General features: G+C 43.8%; 1 protein-coding gene across 4 annotated transcripts in view; it reads right to left on the reverse strand.

Annotated features, from left to right (window-relative positions):
• The window catches only part of REPS2 (RALBP1 associated Eps domain containing 2), a 104,250-nt gene extending 101,017 nt beyond the window's left edge, over positions 1 to 3,233 (reverse strand). The window contains exon 1 of one of the 4 annotated variants that reach the window (XM_080377147.1): positions 2,434 to 3,226. In XM_080377147.1, the coding sequence (XP_080233273.1) occupies positions 2,434 to 2,634 (201 nt within the window). In that variant the 5' untranslated portion in view covers positions 2,635 to 3,226. Of the gene's footprint in view, positions 1 to 2,433 lie in introns of all 4 variants that reach the window. The other 3 variants (XM_080377148.1, XM_080377149.1, XM_080377151.1) reach the window with 3 other exon arrangements.
• Between the last annotated feature and the right edge of the window lie 18,834 nt (positions 3,234 to 22,067).

Genomic DNA, 22,067 nt, shown 5'->3' on the forward strand with positions numbered 1-22,067 from the left:
CATGGCCATCCCTTGTTATAGCCCACACAAGGGCCAGGAATGGTGTTAACAATCTTGCAGAATGTGCAGGCTCTGCTTCATAGAAATCCAGAACTGGTTTCCGATTCAACTCTCCCCGTTTCTGACACGGCAAAACTCAGCACGACCATTTCTCAGTTGGTCAGTAGGGATGCCTGCACACTAAGCACTAATTGTGACAGATGGGGATTTTTAAAAGCATTAAAAAAAAAAAAAAAGCTTTCATGGTCAACAATTATTTCAAAGAAAACATGTTATCTTAACTCAAATGAGCTGCCTCTGCCTAAAATGGGTGTTCCCTGTACTAGCAGAAAACATATACCATAAACCTCTGTGCATCGCTCCCATAATTGTTAGAATGATAAGGTTTTTTAAACAGAAACTATTAGATTGCATTTTTGGAGGACGATAAAAGACAAAGTATCAGCAAATATCTCAAACAATGTTGTGTGGGTTTCCCTATTAAAACATCCTCGTTTCCAACTTTTTTTTTTTTTAAAACACATTACGTTAATTCATTTTTTTTCTTAAGTCCCGGTAAATGTTAGTAAGAATACCTGACAGCAGTGGATTCTAAGGACAGGCGTTCCAGCCACGGAGCAGAGCATAACTGTAATTAATACCATATAAACAAGGGACCAGGGAGGAAGGAGGAAGAGAAACAGCTCCAGATCCCACAGGCCTTATTATCCGAATATTCCTGAAGCCAATTACAGGCTTGTTTCCCAGTAACATACTCTCCATAGCATAAATATACCTGGAAATAATCTAATAGTAAAAAACAAGAACATTAAAAAGAAACCCAAAACACAAGCATTTCCAGGCTTATGTCACACATTACTATCAAAATGACTCCCAAAACAGGCTATGAAAATAACATGATAATAAATTTTATTTAAATGATAGGGTAAGGAACTGCACAGTAAAAATAAGAGAGTTTTTCCATACTTCTTTGGAAAATGAAGTGACTCATATCAAAGTCATATAAATTTACTAATAGGGTTTTAAAAAGTTTCTTAAATGTGCCTTCTTATTTGAAATAAAACACCTTCATCTTCCTCTTTGCAATGCAAAGGCCTACTCTTGGTGCTCGATCTATGTGAAATCTCTACGTTCACCATCCAATTCACCTGGAAGACCAAGGCCACAACACGGCTCAAAATTAAGCGGTAACTACAGTGCTCGGTAACATTTCTGTTTTACAGATCTGGTAAATAGCACAAGTAAGCAAAGAAACTATCCTCAAAATATCATCACTTTTGTTCAGAATCACCCGTGCAATATGAATTTGTGTTAAGTCATTATAAGATGACCTGACAGCTATGAGGAAAGCCGCAGGAAGAGGTCAGTACCCTCAGGCAGTGCCGAGGCACAACTGTACTTCAGCTTAACTCAGCATAACTTTTTTCTGCTTCATAAATAAAAGCTACTGAAGAACAGAACTCCTGTAAATAAAAATAATAATAATAATAAAAAAACGGAAATACCCTATTTCTGTTGGGTTTATTGCCAGAAGTATTGGGCAACTGCAGTGCACTGGTCAAGTCACTAATCCACAGGTGGAGAAGACCACAGGAGCGGTTCGGTTCCTTCTGCCCATCGCCGGCGGCGGATGGCACAATCCTCCTCACTCCCCGACCGAGCTCTTCCTCGAAACTACGGGAGGGTCCCACCTGGCAGCTCTGCGGGGACCTTTCCCGGGACCCTCCTGCTCGGACCGTGCAAGAGCCCCTTACCTGGCACCTAAATGTATTTGTTCTCAAGAACAGACCTGCAAACACCACACCACCATCCCACCTACAGATCTTTTTCACTAACACAACACTTGGAAAATAAAAAAAAAAAAAAAAAAAAAAAAAAAAAAAAAAAAACAGCGCGAAGCCAGGAACTAAACACATCGCACGCCCTTTACAGCCCTGCGAACACAACTGTCTTTATGGTGCGCGGGGGCCCTTCGGAGGACGCGGGGGCCATGCCCGGCCCGCACGCACCGCCCCAGGGCTGCGCACCGCCGTCCGCACGGACCGACACCCGCGCCGCCGCCGCACGGACCGGCGGCACACCGCCCACCGGCACGCCGCCCCCCCGGCACCCACACACCTGGCGGCAATAAGGATCGCGACTGCCGAAAACTGGCGGCACCAGCGGCTCACCTGAAGAAAAGCCAGCGGGTACACAGCGGCCGCGGGCACCGCCGTCCCCGCCGCTGCGGCGGGCAGCCCTGCCCCGCTCCCCCGCGCTCCGCGCCCGCCCCAGCCGCCGCCGCTCGTCCCGGCCCCGCGGGCAGGGTAAGGGCGTCGGGGCACCGGCCCGCCGCGCAGCCCCGAACTTCCCGGCGGAGGCAGCGCCAGCCCCTCTCCCGCCGGGCCGGGGGAGCGCGTCCCGCCCCGTCCCCGCAACTTCGGGGCGACCCACCTGGTGCAGCGTGTCCGGGGGTAGCTGGGAGGCCCGGAACAGCTCGCCCACGCTGCTGCCCCCGGCGGCCGCCTCGGGGGGCGGGCAGCACCGCGAGAAGAGCTCGGAGTAGCGCTGCTGCTCGCTCTCGCTCAGCGGCAGGAGCAGACCCCCGGTACCGCCGGCGGCGGCGGCGGCCCCCCCCGCCGGCCCCTGCTCCATGGCGGGGCGGCGCAGGCAGCGCGGCGCGGCGGGGCAGCGGGTGCCGCGCCGCCGGAGGGGGGAGGTGTGGCGGGCGGGAGGCGGCGCCGCGCTGCGGCGGGGAAGGTGAGTCCCCGCCCCCGCCCGGTGAGGGCTCCGCGCCGGCCCCGCAGTGCCCCCGCCGCCGCCGGGAGCCGCTCCCGGCCCCGCCTCGCCCCGCCGCTCCGCCCCGCCCCGCAGCCAGCGGCCCTGCGTGGGGACCCGCCGGCCGCGGCCCCGCGTGGCGCTGGCGTCCCCTCACGGCTCCGCCGCCGCCGGCCCGGCCCTCGCCAGGCGCCTGTTTCTTTTCTTACATATTTTTTTCAGTCGGTTTTGGGTCAATCCCAAGTACCGGCCGCCTGCGCTGCCACCCGCCGCGGGCGGTGGGTGCCCCAGGGGCAGCCCCGTCGCTGCGCCACAGGGCGGGCACCGGGGCCCAGCGCCGCGGCCGGCCGGGTGCACAGGCGGCAAAGCCCCCCGCGCTGCCAGCGTGCCCCCCGCCGTGCCCTCCCGCCCCAGCCGTGCCCCCACCCGCCGCGGGGCTGTGCTGGGGGCTCCCCGCGCCCCCCGACACCTCGGGCTCCCGGCAGCCGCTCCGAGCGCAGGCGGGGATGCGGACCCCGAGCGACCCCCGACGGGCCGCTTGGCCGGGCCCTATCTCGCCGCGCGCGCTGTAGTTTTTTGCTTTAACGTGAAGGGCAGAGCGCCCCTTGTTTGCAGACACGAGTCCCCTTCATGTGACTCCCCTGTCAGCAGTGACACCGTACGCGTTCCCCTTGCAGGCCGAGCATCCCCTTCACAGCCGGCTGGCCGGGTGGCACATCCCACCCAGGAGCGTGTCTGTGGGTCCCTCGCTGGTTGTAGGAGCCTTTGCCTCCCAGCAGTTCCTCGGGGCATTTCAAGGAATGGGGTACCTGAGCTGGAGCGGATCCTTGCGAATGCCCGTGACCCGCAGAAGAGTCAACGACAGCTTCGGTTTTGCTCGCAGTGCTGTGCCGTGAGCAGCATGTGGCCCATGCTGCCAGCCACATCCCTAAACACAAAACATTTAGGATGTCAGCGTGGTTTAATATCTATATGCTTGTCCAGTATTAATTCTGGCAAAATACAAAATCCAAATATAATAACTTTACATAATGTTTTTACTAGAAAATACTGGGTTAGTGTTACTTCAGTTAAAATCACTATTAGTCTAATTTATGGTCTGTCAAGCAGAAAAAAAATTTACTAGCTCATCACCTCTGTCCTTATTAACAAAGACCTGTTCTCTCTTCTTAAGATCTTTTTTAAAACTACTATATCCTCTCCACACCACATATCTAAGCCTCCTTCCCACCTGCACAAAACATGCAAGTTTTTAATTCCTCTAATTTGAAATGAAGATCTGTGCCTGTCTTCTCAATGTGTGGAACGCTGAATGGGTTGTGAGTTGCAGTTACTGGCGGGTGAATAATTCATGACTGTGTTTAAGAATGGAGTGTTATGGAGAAGTCTTTGTTTCTTTAGGGACAGTAGATTGCCACGGTATTTTCTCATTTTAAAACATACTGTTTCAAAGAAGGGCAAGTCTACTTTAGAAACTGAATCTCGTAGCCCAACTTAAAGTGGCAAAGACCTGTAGTAGTTCAGAAAAATTCTGAGTCCTTTTGAAACGGCTCAGCAGAGGAGAGAGCAAACAACCCCTCAAATGCTAGGTTCTTCACCTGCAGCATTCTAAAATGTCTCCAACCTTTTTCTGTATCTTCAGTCGGGTACAAGTCAGAGGAGATGGTGCCAGCCATGCAGAGATGACGTAGGGCTTTACCTAACTATTGCCAGATTTAATTATATGACTCTCATGGTATCTTCCAACCAGCTTATGGAAGAACAGCTGTCTTACAGCTGAACTTGAACAAAGAGATATTAGGATGCTGACAAGCGAAGGAAAATACTGTCAACAATTTGTGCTAATTGTGCATTTTCCTGCGCCTGAAGATGCTTGTTGATAATGGACCAGCTCAATGCTTGTGATGCTAATGTCTCTTCATAACAAATACTCCCTTCTCCAACACCCCAGCAGACACCGTTTGACCTTTGTTGATGTGTTGGCCTCAGTTTTTCTGTTTTTCTGAGGTGGCCCATGGCAGGAAGATATTGGAAACACCCACTGTCGCAGAACACAATAGTCTCTTTTACCAGCCACACCTCTAATTGCAAACCACGACAGCTGCTTCCCCCCCCCGCCCCGTTGGGACAACTTTGTCTTCTTCCTCAACCTGTAAGACTTGCGTTCCTCTCTCCACACATCCCGCTCTCATCAGAAACGACACGGTGGCAGTGTCCAAAACCAGTCTACCCCAATATTATAATCTTCAACGTGTCATCCCCAGGCCACTAAAGAAGTGAACTCCCACAAGCCAAGGAAGGAACCAGGGAAGTCCATGTCTTTTATTTCTGCAAAATAAGTGTGAGCTTACAGGTGTAACAGGTGTGAGCTGAACACCCCATGGGCATAAGCACACCTTTGGGGACCGAGGGGTTGCTCAGGTGTCAATCTGTCACCTCTGAGCTGCTGTTGTCCTTCAGCACCTAGCAATGCCAACTGCACTGGCTTACTCTGCTCAATCCAACACTCACAGGGAGCCTTAATCCTTCCTGGGTGCCAGAGCCACTTCCTATACAGTCCAGTGAGCCTGAACTCTGAAGTTCTTGTGAGGGTACAATAGTTCAGACTGAGAGGCACTTCATGATAGCAGAAGCCGTACAAGTGTCCTAGGAAAAGAGATTCAACCTTCCTGTTTACAGGGAAGTTGTGATGTCATTACAGGTTACAAAACTTCCCTATAACTAAGAAATGCTAAATATCAGTAAATCGAAACAGTCTAAGTATTTATTGTTTGCTGGAAAAAAATAAAGTCAGTAATGTTAACCAGATTGAAATCAGACTTATCAAAGTATGGTTTAGATCTGTGTGAGGTCCTCCTTTCTTCCTTCCCTCCCCACCCAACTATGAATGCAATGACTTACTCTAAACCCAGCCAGCAGCAGTCCTGCCAACAATTGTGTGATCACGTGTGGAAGGGAGACCAAAGTCGTAGTAAAAAATAAAAAGAAATGGTACTTCCAAAGATGTGCTAGTAGGAATAGTAGTAATATGTATGATGGGTATATTTTCCTTCGGGATGAAATAGTTGGTATTAATTGTCGTGTAGAATATGACATGTAATACATAATCAGCAGTAAAAGAATCCCTCCCAATATTTTAGTATTTACAGGATCCTGGAAACTATTTTTATTTGAGCAGTACAACCAAAGACCTGTCACTCAAATTCGTATGTTATTTCCCTAGTCTTAGAGTTTAGATCCTGTTAAACTTGCCCTGGCCCAGAAGGCATGAGATCTGGCTGCCAGCTTCCCATTGACAGCGAAAACATGCCACATATCACCAAATGAAGCTTCAGAAACAAATGAAATGATTGGCTGGAAAACTGTGATTTAGCTTTTTTCCAAATCAGTTCAAGTGAATCTCACCCATTGTTCTTAATAACAATCCTTTTTATTTACTCTCTTTGCAAAATGAAAGAAAACTTTGATGACAAGAACTGGTGGGGCAGATATAACTGACAAGCTTGTAGTTTCACGTATTGATTCAGTGTGCAAATACTCTTATTATTCTTTGCATTGTTGCTTGCATGAAGATGTTCCATCTCTACGAAATACAGGAGAAATGGTTAATGAACTGTAAAATTTGATTCCCTGTTTTCCAGCTTGTTAATACCTGTAATGCATGAAAAAACCCTCAGAAGTAGTAGTTGTTTCCTGGCTCTGACCAATTAATTGTTTCAGGAATTAGATGGCATCGTAGGTGCAGATTTCCTTCTCTGAGCAGACTGTGGCAGATGCAGTTCCTCACAGTTTTTTTTCTGTAAGCAACCGAGTACATAATAGAGAGTAATAGTTGGTGTCAAAATATTTGACAAATATCCATATATTCATTCTTTGGGTGGGGAGGGAAGAAGGGAAGTAGGACCACACACAGATCTAAAGCATACTTTCATAAGTCAAGTTTCAATCCAGTTTACATAACTGGCATTATTTTTTCTAGCAAACAATAAATACTTGTTTTGATTTACTCGTATGTATAGTTCCAGGGAAGTTTTGTAACTTATAGTGACATCACAACTAGTTGTGTTTAGAAGAGTCTTTTTACAAAGTCCTTTTACAAAGATCTATGCATGTAGTTCGAGCTTTAGTGGCATAAGGCTAAGCCCATTCACACATCTTTATAAGAGCAAGCCCAAAAAGAGTATACTGCTTTTTAGGTAACTTTCCAGGGAAGTACAGCCTACATTTCCATTAATTTCCATCAAAACACCTGGCAGTTTATTTCTTTTAAAATAATGGCTTCACGTGGAATTGAAAAAAAAAAAACCAAACATTAGGTGCATATTTGCTATTTTTTCAGTTTTAGTTTTAAAAATTATCCACTTCAAATTCCATAGGTGCAAAAGGTCACTCAATAAATGAAGCATTAGAAAATGTGGTTCCTTTATCGTTTCTGCTTTAACTTAGGAATTTCACAAAGCCTTCAGCAACTATCCAAACACCCGGTTTCAGCCAGAATGTGCCCAACCTTACTGTATTGCAGGGCAATAGCTCCAAAAGGTCCTATCATCAGCACACTTGAAAGCCTGAACCGAGGAATGCTGCCAGGAGAAAGATCTACATGATGCTGGCAGCCATATGCAGAAAAAATAAAATTTTTAAAATAGATAGATAGATAGATAGATAGATAGATAGATAGATAGATAGATGAGGGATGGGACGGGACGGGACAGGATGGGGACGGACTCGACCTATGGTTGTCTTCTCCGACAGACACAAGTTAAAAGATAGCTCTTACAATATATTCTGAAAATTAACTGTATTCTCATGGACAAGGAGGGAAATCACGTTAAGCAGAAAGGGCTCTTACAAGAGCATAGATTAAAGAAGATTTCTTAGTGCTTGGTGAGGCAGATAATGTTCCATCCCTTGTTTCTGTTGGCAAACTTACTGGCAACCACACTCTTAAGTGAAAAATTATCACAAAGAGGCACAGAGACGTTAATCATTACAATGAAGCCATTAAAGCAAAGCAAAATGCATATTTTCCATTTGAAGAAATAACAATTAAGTAAAAAATCACTCCGCATTCATTTTTCTGTGTGTCCTTCAGCTAATTTACCTCTCAAAAATTTTGCCCTCAGACTTGGAAAACAATTCTAAGAAGTGTTCGGTTATGAGATAACCTGTCAACCAAGAAGGGCTTTCAATGCTGCTACTGCAGTCTCATTATTCGCATGCAGTTTTGACCTAAGTAAGTTCCCTTTAAGGCAAATAGTATGCCTTATTCTGTCTTCCTAGCTACATTTTAACAGGGCAAATAAATGGTCCACTGTGTCCTCTAGTTAATTCATGAACTCCATACAAACCACAAACAAACCGGCTGCAGTGTGCTACGGCTTCTGCTGTTAGCACAGACAGTGGATATACACCAACAATAAATTCCATTTACGACTGATTTTCCCAGACCAAATACAGCTACAGCAACATCACTGCAATTGCAGAAAGTATCATGGAGGCATTTTCTGCAGGAACACGCACGGTGCCATAAAGCTTGTAACCTGCACGTGGTGAAGCTCTTCGTTCAGCACCAGTTTGAGAAGGGCTGTACTTTCACTGCATTGCTCATTACGCAAAAGCTGCTGTAACTGCAGCCTGGCCTGCAATGTGATAACGCCCTCCAGCCCTCAGATCCCACATGCAAAGCTGGAGAAACACACAGCTGGCTCATATTCCCCAGCAGCCAGAGCGGCATCTCCCTCATCCGCAGCACCATGCCGTGGCCTCTCTACCTCTTTGTGACCTCTCTCCCAAGGAAGGGTTTGTCTGGAGCTGGTCAGCCGCGCCAGGCACAGGGTGATGGGCTGGGTGGCACGGCTTAGAGATGCGCCAGCTGCAGCCTGGTTGCACAGCCACAACACAATCATGTGGGAAACTCCTTTCCCTTCTCCCATGCCCCCCAGGCTCACAACAGATACTTGGGATCTCTCTTTCAAAAACCCTGAGACACCTGAGCGGTGTTAGTTTGGATCGGGCATCATTTCTCAGCAGCACAGGAGATGGTCTTCTCTTTTTCTGGTAAAGGCCTCCTATAGCGGGGACACCCTCTGTCAGAGCTCCTGAAACCACAAACAGGAGACTGCACAGGAAAAATAACACAGACCACAGCTGGCCTCTGTGGTCTATCGCTGCTAGCCCAAACAGCACTGGCCTGTCCATGGTCAGCAAACCAGCAAGCAGAGGAAGGTACCACAAAGGTAACTTATTGCTCCTCTCTCATGCAGAAAACAGAGCTGCAGAGCTGAACAGAAGAGTCCACACGGATTAGACAGCTTGAACTGGGCTACAGTAAAGACAGACCACAAGGTGGCTTACGGCGTGTCCCCAGGAACTGTCCTCACCTTGGAGCCTCTTGCAGTGTAGAGCAAGATGCTCTTTCCAGACCCCTCTTCAGCTGTGTTTCCTGCGTACAGGCTTCAGGAGGGACCACCTCCTCACAGAGTGCTGCTGGCTGGCGTCCTCGCTCACTGGCCTTTGCTGGTCCCACAGCAGCTTCACCAAAGTTACTCATTTACAGCGGTGTGAGTAAAGAAATGGCTTGTATGCTTTGCAACTCAGTGTACTTAAGGTCCTTTATAGATTTGCTGTTGAGGTATCTAAATCCACACTTGAAAATGGGAAGAGGATTAGGCCTAAAATACAGGCTAGTCTGTATACTTTATGTTATTGAGCCAACATAATGTCCATTATTATAGAAAATCTTATATTTTTAGTCACATGTATTCTTACTGCCAGTATTGACTGGCAAAGACTAAATATTGTTAGAATACTGTTTGCTTTGCCATTTATATATGCTCTTCATTTTTTCCCCGGTGTAAGAATTCCAGGCAGTTGACAGCTGTCATATTATTATTCAGTATAGAGATTAGATATTAAATCTCATCATGGTGAAGAAGGAAGGTGTGTGTAAGGAAGATAAATCACAGTCTTGTGCCTGAGAAGTGTATCTTAGTAAGACTCAGAAAAAAACTGGTACTGCTCCTACCTTTGCTACATTTGCCGTGCAACCCTGCAGACATTCTTTGTTAGTAGCACAAAGAAGGTATTTTCAAATTGTGCAGCAGTCTTGTGAGATATAGGCAATTTTGGGGCATTCAGATGCTCTGAAAGGGTAATGGGGAGCAGATAAACTCAGTGTAGGACTAGCAGTCAGGAGACTATTCCTGACTGGCTTTGGAGCAACTTCAGGTGTGATGACAGTGGCTAATAGGAAATAAGCAGGTGAAATGCAGGATTTGATTACATGGTTCAGAAGTTATTTCAGTTCTTTGTGCAGACCACCAGGCACCACAATACAGTTAAGTTCAGAGATCCCATGCAGGAGCCGGACCCACTAGCTTGCACATCAAAGTGGTACGGCTGCCCATGCCTCAGCTGGCAAGCTTGGTTGAAGGCTGATAGCTGAGTTACCCTTCTGGATTCCAAACTACCACCTGTGAGCAGCACGGGGCTGGGCTGGGCTGACATTGGTGCTAGCTATGGGTTTTCCAGTGTTGCTGAGCTGTGTCACATAGACACGCATCAGGAGTAGTTTGCAGATGGGAGAAATTTCCCATGGAGAAGCACGGGAACACAATACCTACAAGGAGAGCCCTAGGTGGAAGAATGGTCAGTGGCACAGTGAAAAGCAGAGATCTGAAAAAGCATCTTTCAAATAAAAGAAGTAAACAGCAATCTACCAAACTGTACTTGCCCTATTTCATCTCCATCCTTTGAGTGATCCTGCTGTTCCCCACCCTGGATGTGGGTGACCTGGGACCTTTCCTGTCATCCCTCTCTGATCTTCCTTGCCAGTGACTTACGATTGTGTTCCTTATCTTCCTTTGCTGGACCTATCCCCACAAGGCACCTTCCCTCCTTTTCCCTCTCTTTTCAAGTGTTAGAGGGCTCTCTTCACTCTACTTCCATCAGAGGATGCAGCCCCTCAGATTAGAAAATCCTTATTCTGCACCTCAGTGCATGATTTGGAATCTATGGCTGATGACACCTTTGAATATTCAGCTCTAAATTGCAGCAAATTTGTAATGCTGGAGACCAGCTGGGGCAGGAAAGGATAGGAGAAAGGAGAGAGGGAAGGGAAGACGGAAGGAAGAAACAGAAGGAAAGGAAGGAAGAAGGAAAGGTCTGTCTGAAAGAGTATCTATGCACAGAGGTGCAGGCAGACTTTAAGCTCTCTGCCTTTCCCCCAGCTTAGCAGGATACAAGGCAGTTGTGAGCTGGAAGCATGCTGGAAGCATGTAGAGCTCATGCCTGCCTGAATGCATCTGTCTGATGTATCCCGTGTCTCCCCTTGTCACACAGTGCTGCAGAACAAAGCCATGGATGCACCCTTTCCTGTTTACTGCTCTGGGTGTGGTACATCAACTTCTCCGGACCCTAATATTAGAAAAACAATCAGAGCCGGGTCACAGGATGTGTAGCTACTCTCTTGTGCTTGGTCAGTTAGATGTTTTACAAATATTTCCTACACCACCCCAGTTCTGCTCATAACCAATATTGTGACACACACGCCACACACACCCCCCCTCCGTTCGGGTGCAAGAACACTGCAGTGAAACTCAGGATTAGTCTGTCCCAAAAAAGCACAACTAGAGACAAAAGGTTTTACAAAAGGTTGCCATTCTAAATTAAAACTCCTAGGGATGTCTGGTGCTTTTGCTTTTTCATATGAACGAATTAAACAGTGTCCATGTCTTGTAGCCTTGTGGGAGCAGTAAAGGGGTCTGATGAAGCCACAGAAAAAAACGTTTCAAAGTAGGATGGCTCAAAAGCGAAGGCCTCGTGACTAGAATCCTGAGTTTATGGGGAGTATGCACCCTTTCTTTTTAGAAAGCAGGCAGACATTTTTGAACAGTTGTATTTTTGAACACTGTTGTACTTTCCATAGTTAATATATGTTTGGCAAGTCTTGCCTTCCCTAAAACTATGGCTAGTTTTATGGGAGGAACATTTCCAGTTGTATTGGTTATAATTTAATGAGCACACTTACTTGCAAGTGTAGTTGATTTGAAGGAGTAAGAATTGCTCAGAGATATCCTGGGGTTTTTTTCTTTGTTTTGGTTGCTAATTTGTTTTTCTTTTGGTCATTCAAGGTAAACAAGATCCATTTTTATGTAGTCTATACCCTAATGCAGTTATAGAAGAGTCTATTCATGTTTGGAAAACTGTACGCTATCAATTGTAGAGGAATGAAGCTGGGTTAATTAGCACTGATAATATACAGCTGTGGGCTGGCTTCAGGGGCGGTGGGTTGGCTGATGTAGGTAAGGTGCAGCTGTGGCTGGTGCTGTTCAGTGGTGGAGAGCCAATGAAGGGAGAGCAGCCGAGGGAGAAGCAGAGAGAGGAAGAAGCAAGAGAGAGAACAAGCACCCTGGATGAGTGAGGAGAAGGCAGCAGAGGGACTGGTATGAAGAGCGTGTTGGTATGAGATGGTAAAAGACCTTGTTCCAGCTTGATAGTTTGGAGAGTGCTGCGACAAACAATGTTGTATTTATTAACCTGCAATACTGAGATAAAACAGTATGAAAAAGTTTATAAAGTATGAAGATCTACAGTCAAAACCAGAGTATGGCTATACTGAGTTTTGGGGGTGATTTTACTATGCCTTGTAGCGTAACTGGAGTCTTTCTTGTGCTAACTCTTGCTACACAAACACAGTGAGGTAATCTTGTACCCTGAGGGCCAGATCTCTTTGTACATACTTACCTCTACCATCCATGAAAGGACACTGAATTTACACAGGGTTACACACAGTTGCGAAGTTAAGCCTGTGCAGGATAATGGCCTAAAAATTTATTGTAAGATAGTATTGTAAAGGCTTGCAATAAATGATTGTGCCAGATGAGGCCTGATCGCAAATGTCAAAATAGAATTTTCTATTTTAGTGAATTGTCATTGAAGCTTTAATGGAAGAATGCATCCTGAGCAGGTATTGGAATGAAAAGTCATCATCTAAAAAGTCAAACTTTTCCAGTTATGAGAAATGCCATGGAAAGAAAATTAAATACAAAGAAAAGAGAAAGCTAAAAAGAATAGCTAAGCAGGATGACTGTGTATGAGTTCTACAAAATCCTTCAAAATTTAAATAATATGTAGAAATTTTAAAGGTACGCAGGCATTTATCAGCTTTCAGACAGATCTATTCTAAATTATCCACATTAAAAACATTTCAGCAAGGAGAGCAAAGATGCTGGTATTGCATGGTAATACCAGAGATGCTTGAAATTTGCAGTACAAAACCAGTCTCTCCGGGACATTCAGTGAACAGATGTTCAGAGGCATTCTGCTGCTTGGAGTACTTACAAATTGAAACCATATGAGGAATGTTATACCTGCTGATGTTTGCAAGGACAGATTCTCTTTTGTGCATTTTTTTAATGTCAGCTGTGGTAATTCTTGATGATCCTATAGATTCAGAAGAATCCTAATATCTTATCCTGAGAAAACTAAGCAGGTGTATGCAAATGGAAAATAATTTCATTATCAGCATTCCTAATCTAAAAAAAAAAAATAAAAAATGTGAGAAGCAGAATTTCTGAAGTGTGGTTTTCCCACATTTCTCTCTTGTCCGGATACTTGGGTGCCCACGAGGAACTGAAGGAAGACCACGGACTGTCCCCAATGAGAGCACTATTTTGGTCTGTCTCTACCTCCGCAACACTGGCAGAAAACCTTAGTCAAAAAGGTTGTTCTTCTCTGAAGACCTGAAGGCATTGCCATTACCTTTTACTTGGTGCAGTCACTCAAGCTAGTGCACAGCAACCTCATAACATCATTACGGAAACGTGTTGTTGTTTTTTTCTTTGGTAGATCCATCAACTTTTTCTTGCTTTCTGCGGTCCAGTGATTACTGATGGAAAAGAATCAGCCTATTGATCCCTCTTTCCTCTCCTGAAGTTCTGTCCTACAAGCTGGGCAGATGGGTATTGCTCAAGTTCAAGAAGTACGTGCCTGTAGCTTCTCCTGATCATCTGTGAAATTTGGCATCATATGTAACAGGGAGAAAAAGCACTATGGCTGCCATGGCAGCTATTAGCCAAATCCTATGTTATCAGTTAAATTAAAACTGAGAAAAGTCTTCATACTCAGGAGGAAGAAATTAGCATCCAGTTGGCAAGGCAGCTATATTAAACCAGATACCAATCTCAACAGCACCAGAATTAATTAGGAGTAATTGCAATCTACTTCTGCACTGAAGAGAGTGATTTTTTTTATGATTATGTATTTTCTTATCTTTATGTTTGAGCCTTTAAGATTATGATCAAATTTTTAAATGTTACTTTGGTTTGATAACTGAAGATGGTATCTGAGGATAGATGCCATTGTATTAGTACTGTTCTAAATAAAATATCTTGCACAAAAATAAATATTGAGATTAAAAAATCTGCCCCAAAATAAGAAAATGTCACAAGTAAGATAGCCTACGTGATGTTATTCCTGCCCTGTTATGGGCACAAAGGCTGATAAATGAAAGGTGAAAATGAATTCTTTAATAGTCAGCTATATAAGCTAAATAGTGATCAAATGTAGATTATTTGCGATTTGGTAGAAGCGACCTTATGCTGTAAAAGTATGCACAGGCACAGAGGTGCACCTTCTCTGAGTATAAGATTATGAGAAAATTCTTAACAATAAGATTGTAAAGAAGAAGAGGTGAAAGTATAAATCATAACTTGTCTTTTAAACCAGAACCCTCTCCACAAGGTCGAAGGATGTAGTTGGTGAAATAAAGGGCAAAAGCCTGCAGTGCCCTGGCTCTCACAGACCTCTAGAGTGCTATAATAAGTTCAGCAAACTGCTTATATGTAGTCTGGTCTGACTTCTATAAGGGTATGGTGATTTTTTAACCATATTTCTACGTGCAGCTTACTTGTACTTCCACAATACTAAAATACCAGCAAGAAAAAAAAATCTTTTCTCTTGCACTGCTTTTGCACATCTGTGCAAATTTAAGTAACTGTAGGCAGTAAAGTAAGAATAAGGCCCACAGTTGCTGCAGCAGATTCTACAGCCCTGCTGACTATATCAGTTTCCTCATGTGTAAAAATACCTATCAACATACTGTGCTAATGACAGGGCCAGTTTGTAATGAAATACCACGCAGTAAAGAACAGTCATATGTTGAAGAAAGGGGAATAGAGGCGGAAAAAAGTTCAGCTGCTCCATTTTTTTCAATACTGCTCAAGACATTAATTGCAGAAAATGAGGCACCTAAAAATATCTGAATATTGATTTCCTCACAGTGCTGATGATATCAGTTATGCTCGTTTCCCTCCAGTGTATCTGTTTGCCCAGTTCTGTTGGTCCTTTACTTCTGCCACTTGACAGCAAAAGCTGAGGATGTTACTGTCTCCCAATATTAGCTGGTAAACAGATGCTTTTCAAAGCAACAGCTGCACTTCCACAAAAATCTTTAATTTTCTTTTATAATTTTACAATGAGATAAAGCAGCTGGAATGCTTTGGAGATAAGGGAGCTCATGAATAATTCACTTGACACCTTTATACTGAAGTATGGATGTCTTCATTAAATAAAATTGCCTCCTGTCATGAGCAGTGAGAGGGGTTTGGGAGGAAGGCAAAGTTGTTTCCACTTGAGACCCCAGATAATGACGGTTGGTGGCAAGGTGGAAATTAATGTCGGTATCATTTTGCAATTTTTTGTTTATCATTACCCTTTACATCACTTCAGCATAAAAAACACTTGGGTTCAATACTCTGAAAAGTAATGCAAAGGAAAAAACTTTGGCAGGTATGTAAGATTACAAATGCTTATGGCAGCAAAAAGGAACAGATTATGTGTGTTTACACAAATGGCTAAAACCACATACTGCAGTGTACAAGGTGTTTTATCCATTTTTTAGTAGGAGGTGGTGCTGGACACCCCCCTGAGCACCACTAAGGGGTGCCTGGGGTGGCATTGTCGGTAGCCTGGGGCTGCCCCCAGAGCTGGCTCAGCAGGGCTGGTGCCCTGGGGTGCTGCAGCTCCGGAGCTGTGGGTTGCCAGCACCTGCCTGAGCAGGGGTTTATTAGGATCCAGGCAGATCTTTGGCATTTTTGTTCCCCTCCGTACCCCGAGGCAGAGTATAAACTGCAGGCATTTACCATCTTCCTTGCTGTCTCACTGGCAGCATTAAGAGAGATGCTGCTTTGGTTAATTGCTGCAGAGCAGTAGTGCTAATCTGGCTCTGGCTAGCACAGGATGAGGATGGAAGCACAGGGTCTTTCCCTGGAGGTGGAAGAAGGCTGCAGGGATCTGAAATGAGATAAAAACCTGCTGCTCTCATCCAAAATACCTGCCTGCTTGGACCCAGAAACACGTTTCAGCTCTCAAGCAAGCTCCTAAAGCTCATCTAGCACAGAAATGTTACTGCTGGCAGGCGTAAGGGAGCAGGCAAATGTCTTATTCGGGTAGCAAATGATGTATTTAATAAATTGCACATACAGAAAAGCTGGGACAGGGCCCTACAGCAAAGAAAGGTCCTGAATTGCTGGCAGAAGATGCACAACCCTTCAGTTGGGGTCTGCCAAGAGGAAAATGCATGGAGGAATCCATATCAAGGCATTTATGAGGAAAAGAAAAAGTTCTGGGGAGCTGGATGAGAAGTAACAGTGAGCTACCTCCTTCAAACCAGGGAACGGGCAAACAAGTCTGGAGTAAACCAGGGGTGAGAATCTGCAGGCTAGTTGTTCAGAGGAATTCCATGTGTGGATAATGACTCCTCCAGAATTATGAATGCCTTGCTGAAGTTGTATTACTCAGCAGCAAAGCTGAATATACTAATGCAGAAAAAGGCACTCTTATTCCACACATCATTTGAGAATAATCCTGTGTCAATGGAGTCCCCTGGGGAGAGGATGCATGAACAGTTTCTGATTGACAGCCAACTCTTATGAATGGATAGAGAGCTTGACCACTGAAAGTACTTACTAAAACAGAGTATGTACCCGTACTGCAATCAGTATGTGCCTGCAGCTTGCAGGGATAGTCTGGAGTGAATATCTGGGCAGATGATTTGGAGAAAGATGTTGCAGCAGCTTGGTGTGGCCAGCTACAAACATTTACCTGGATTCTCTAAATGGGCTTTGCTGCCTCTAGTGACCTATGTGGCAACACCTTCCATAGCCTCTCTAGCTAGCTTCAGTATATCTATGTAAGTTTTTGATATTTTGCCTTCAGGGTAGAGCTGCCATGAGCTACGTGACCTGACCACGCTCCCACAGCCAGTGAAGGAAAGGTGAATACTGTAGTGCCACTAAAAATCTCCCACTGAATATTTTTTCCCATTTCCACCCTTGATGGTGTGTACTTGTGCACATTCCAAATAAATTCAGCCTTCTAGTCAAAGCTGTTGTGTTGGAAAGAGAACTAGAGAACAAGAAGCGTAGCTGTTCACAATGGGCAGCTTTTGGCCAGCTTTAATGATAGCTCTTCTGCTTGCAGACGCTTTCTGATGACAGTGCATCACTGCTATTTTAAGTCAGCTCAGGTTTGGTGCACTGTAAAGAATTTTGCTCACAGTGGTTCAGCCGCAGTGTTGTTAGCAGCATTGGTATGGACAGCGCTGCCAGCAGAAACCTCAGGAGTAAGGATAACTGACATGATACTGAGAGCAGTGCAATGCTGTTGACAAATACGGCTCTTAGTACCCCTGACTGCGCTGAGCAAGGATGGAAAACTTCCTGCAGCTTCCTTGGCTCAAGCGTGTGTGCAAAGTCATTCCCCAGGTTTTCAGATTGTCTGGTTGAAGCAAAGAACACTATGGGAGGCTGCTGAGTGATGCTGTCTGGCAATGTTCCCATGCTAAAAATACAGTGGAAGATAACTGCTATTTTTTGGGGGAGAATTTTCCTCCTCAGTTTTCTGTGGATTTTATGTTGTGCGTATATAGTGCTGAATGGGAAGTGTAGCACCTCTTTTTTCACTTAAGCTCAAAACTTCTTTGGTCTGGTGTCTTTTTGTTGGTGAATGTTTTTGCTCCTAGCCACATTTCTGTGAAAGTGTTTCATGGACTTAGCATGCTCTCAATTACAATTTATTAAATCCTAGGGAGGCTTTTACACTTTCTTTTACCTCTTATTGGGAACAATTGACAATTTATGGGTAAAAAAAAAAGCTTTTTCTTTTCCCTCTTATTGAGAATAAATGACAATTTATGTGTCAAAAAAATAGCACCTGTTAAATTTTGGAATCAGTGAACTTCTAGCCTTGCATTCTTCACACAGATTTTCTAACTCAACATTTTGAAATCTATTTTTCAAGGCAAAAACCAACTGTCTTCTGAGTGACTAATGGCCATACTTCTGGAACGGATGTAAGTCAGAAGCCTGTCTATTCTGAACACTTTTATCAGCATTTCCAAGTGGTTTGTAAAGGACAGAAAGCTGTGGTACAGTAATTACTGTGATGGCAGAGCAGAATTCCAAGGCTTGTGTGCTTTTTCATTTAAGAAACAGTTGCAGTGATTTAAGATGTTGCAAATCCTTACTCCACTCCCTACTCAGCCCGTTATCTTTTCCAAACCTCTTACAAGCAATGTTTAAGTGTTGTAAAACTGATATCATATGAAATCTGGAAACTCAGCATCAACTGCCTCTCACAGTAATTTGGGTTGTGTTACTAGACTACCAGATTTCACATCAAACTGGTTGAAGGACCATTTTGCTCTACTGATTCAATAGGAAAGGATGTGGAAAATGTGGTTGTATTCACCTCTGGCAGAAGGACAAAACCAAAGAGATGTTAATGAACAATTTACATTGTTGCATCTACTTCTTTACTGAATGTGTATCTAAGACCTAAACTACAATTCTGCGGAACCAAAGGGAATAAATGCAGAGTTAAATTCTGCAGCTGGTCATCAAGTTACTTACTGCACCAACATTTTTGTAAGTGCCATGTAATTTTGGTGACTACTAAGTGGTTGCAAGCCACTTTAATAAATCTAATCAAATAAACCAATCATTTGTAGGAGTCATAAAAGAAAAAATCACTCCCTTTGGCTCCGCAGTCCTTCATTACTTGGCTAGATGTCATTTGCTGAAGATAGAGCTCCACTAGACTGATTCAAGCCAGGATGACAAATTCCATACTCCAGATGACAAAATATTTTTCATCAGGCAATTAAATAAATAAATAAAAAGTATTATATTTCAGAGATAGATCTCTTTCATATTGGCAACTCCCGCCTTGTAACTAAAATTTATCGGAATGTCAATGGAATAGTCTTTCTTTTCAGAGATAATGAGCTGGTCAATAGCCTGTAATAACTGAAAAAGCATTAAACCCCAGTGTGCTTAATGATACCAGAAAATAATGAAGCATAGATTTTAAAAGGTCATTATCAAAATTTCTTTACACGCACTAAAAATGGACAACTTGGGAAAAGTTCTGAAAGGTTTCATTTTATTCTTCAGCTGACCTGACATAATACATCTTCACCCCTGAACATACGTAGCAAGAAGAAACAGCTTGGAATACACATTTGCAAGGCTTATGTTAGTCCCCATTAAAGTGGTTTTGTGCTGTAAGTGACCTGTTGAAAGAATTTTGAGTTTGAATGCTTGTCTATTTTTTCCCCCAGTTATGCTAATAAAAAGTATATACTTCTTCATACAAGCTTTGTATCTTCACATAAGCTGCAAGGCATTTCCCCACCTTCTTCATTGTGACATTAAGAGGAATACTGGTTTGAAGTAGTTACCTTGGATCAAAGGCAAGTATCCAGGCATGTGAAGAGACTTCAGTTGACTTCATTGCAGAGCAATAATTATTTATGCTTAAATGGTGTCCCTTGAGTTAATGCACTTGGGAGCAACCCTGACATGCAGCACAAAGATTTCTGGGGCCATATCTCCAGATTCTCAGTATTCTAGTAAGCTGAGATGCACTGTGAGTTTCTTTACAGTGAATGGTGGAAGAACTTTTTTGCTATTACAGTGTATAAAGCTCTGTAACAGAAACACTAGAATTGGTCTGGATGGAAATGTGCATACAAAAGCACCAGGAGAAACAATGGATCAAAGCAGCAAACCTCTATCACAGTGGAAGAGCAACTCCTCTTCCTATTATCTCAGCATTAAGATAGACCATAATCATAAAGATATGTGAAATGAGGAAGCAAGCAGAATAGGCAGCAACCTTGTTGAAGATTCATGGAGGATAAAATAAACAAGGTTGTGAGGCAAAAAGATTATCCCATTATAACTATTGACTCCTAAAGAATATAAAAACCTGTCCAAAGCAAATTTATTGGCACCGATGAAGAGGAACTCAAGAGACGTAGTGAGGACCTGAAAGCTCTTTGCTGTCGCCACCTGTACAACATACAGGTGATCCTAGCAAAATTGCTCAGGCATGCACATTGTCTTAGAGCTTGCAAGTATGTGGGCACAAAAGTGTGAATGGGCAGAATCAACTTACTTAGTGGATTGTAAATTAAAATCATGGTCTGCCTACTTAACACCTTGTATTGTCTTTTGTTGCACTAACAACTTAAAAGAACTGCATACCTCCTGTTGTGTAACTGTTACGGATTTCATGGGTTTGCTGTTCTCTTGAGCAGAATGGCTCAGAAATTCTGATTCTGTTCTCACAACACTTCATTCAGCAATTTCACGTTCAGGTAGTTGTGGGCAAATGGAGGTTGTCCAATACAAATAGCACGACAAACTTAGTTAATGCTTTTGAAAGTGAAATCTGATAAATTTTGATGGAGATGTATGGCATGATCGCTTATGCACAGTAAGAACTGGCTCTGGTAACTCTGCTTGTCCTTTGTAAATCAATATCCTGAATTGCTATGACCGGTTTGGGTGATATTACCATATAGCTCTGTGGCAAAACGGCTGTACAAATAGCTGAGGACATGAATTTCTGTGAGCTTTATGCTTTGCTTTCTGCTAGGTCAAGCCACTTGAGTTAAAAGTTCCAGTACAGCTAGAGATGACCATTCTTGTGTGAATGGGAACTTAAAGCAATATGCAGTAAAGTAATGCACAGGGAAGTTTGGTTAGAGAAGGTAGAGCCCCTTTGTGTCACTCAGTGGGCCAGAATGGGCAGAGATGACACTGTCACAGTGCTGATCCTGGTGATACTGATGATAGTCTATATTTAAGCCAGAATATAATATGATAACATTGCCATGACAGTCTGTATTTCGGATGAAAAGATTGCACCTGATTTAGCTCATGGGAAGTAGAAATTTCACATTTTTAAGACAATTCTTCATTTAACTTGTCTTTGCTCTGTCAAAACAAGGGCTAACTTTATCCCTAAGTAAAAGAACACCCCTTAACATCTAATTAAAAGTGCTGAAGGATACAGAGTCCCTGGATGTACCTGAAACCCCCTGCCAGAACCAGAGAGGGAAGAGTCATTACTGAAAGGGATGTAGAGAAGAACAGAAGACCAAGAGAAAATGAACTAACTATATCAGTTGTTGACAACCTGACAGACGCCACCTGCAGTGGGTATCATTTGCTTTAACATCAGACTTCCAGTACTGTTAGTCCCTGTTGCAGGATCCATCATAAAGAGGATAACCTTTGCTGGCCTGAAAGATGCTCAACAAGATGCCTGGGAAAAACACAGTGATTACATCAGCCTCTTGCCTCATCTTTCTGCTACACTGCTTTCTTCCCTCTGCTTACTGATCTAATGCTGGTAGGAAGCATTGCTATCTTGTGTAATATTCTGTTATGGACTTAAATTTAACGGGTTTGTCTTTTTCTTGAGCAAAATGGCCCAGAAATTCTCTCACAGTTCACCTTCAGCAAACAAACTGCAACTGAGGACATCACAAGAAATGGCATCTTTTAGCTATGGGAGCTGTGTTTCTTGTACATTCCTTTACTTATTCTTTCCACATCTGCTTCTTTTGGGGGAGAAATGGGCAATATCAGTGGAAAGCAATACATGCACGCACACACACACACACAATCCCAGATACTTAATGTCTTTTAAAAAATCTAGAAATATAGCCAATTGCCCACTTCCACACAATTTCATAGCATTTGCTGGTGTAAGGTTTAGTTGGATACATCTTCACCCAGCTGCAGGCTCAGATATACTCTGAGTGCTTTCAGTGTCATTTTCCCATGAGAAAATTAGTTGCAGCATGCTGTAACCCCTATGTGTATTTCAGCACTACTCTATGCAATAAACCAAACATTAGTTGCTATGCAGCATATTCACTAACATTTTTAAGTAGGCTCCTCTATTTCTTTTCTCTTAGCTCAGCAGCAAAAACTGTGCCAAAAAGGCTTTGGTTT

The sequence above is a fragment of the Falco punctatus genome, assembly GCF_963210335.1.
Source record: "Falco punctatus genome assembly, chromosome: 2".
NCBI classification, from domain to species: domain Eukaryota; kingdom Metazoa; phylum Chordata; class Aves; order Falconiformes; family Falconidae; genus Falco; species Falco punctatus.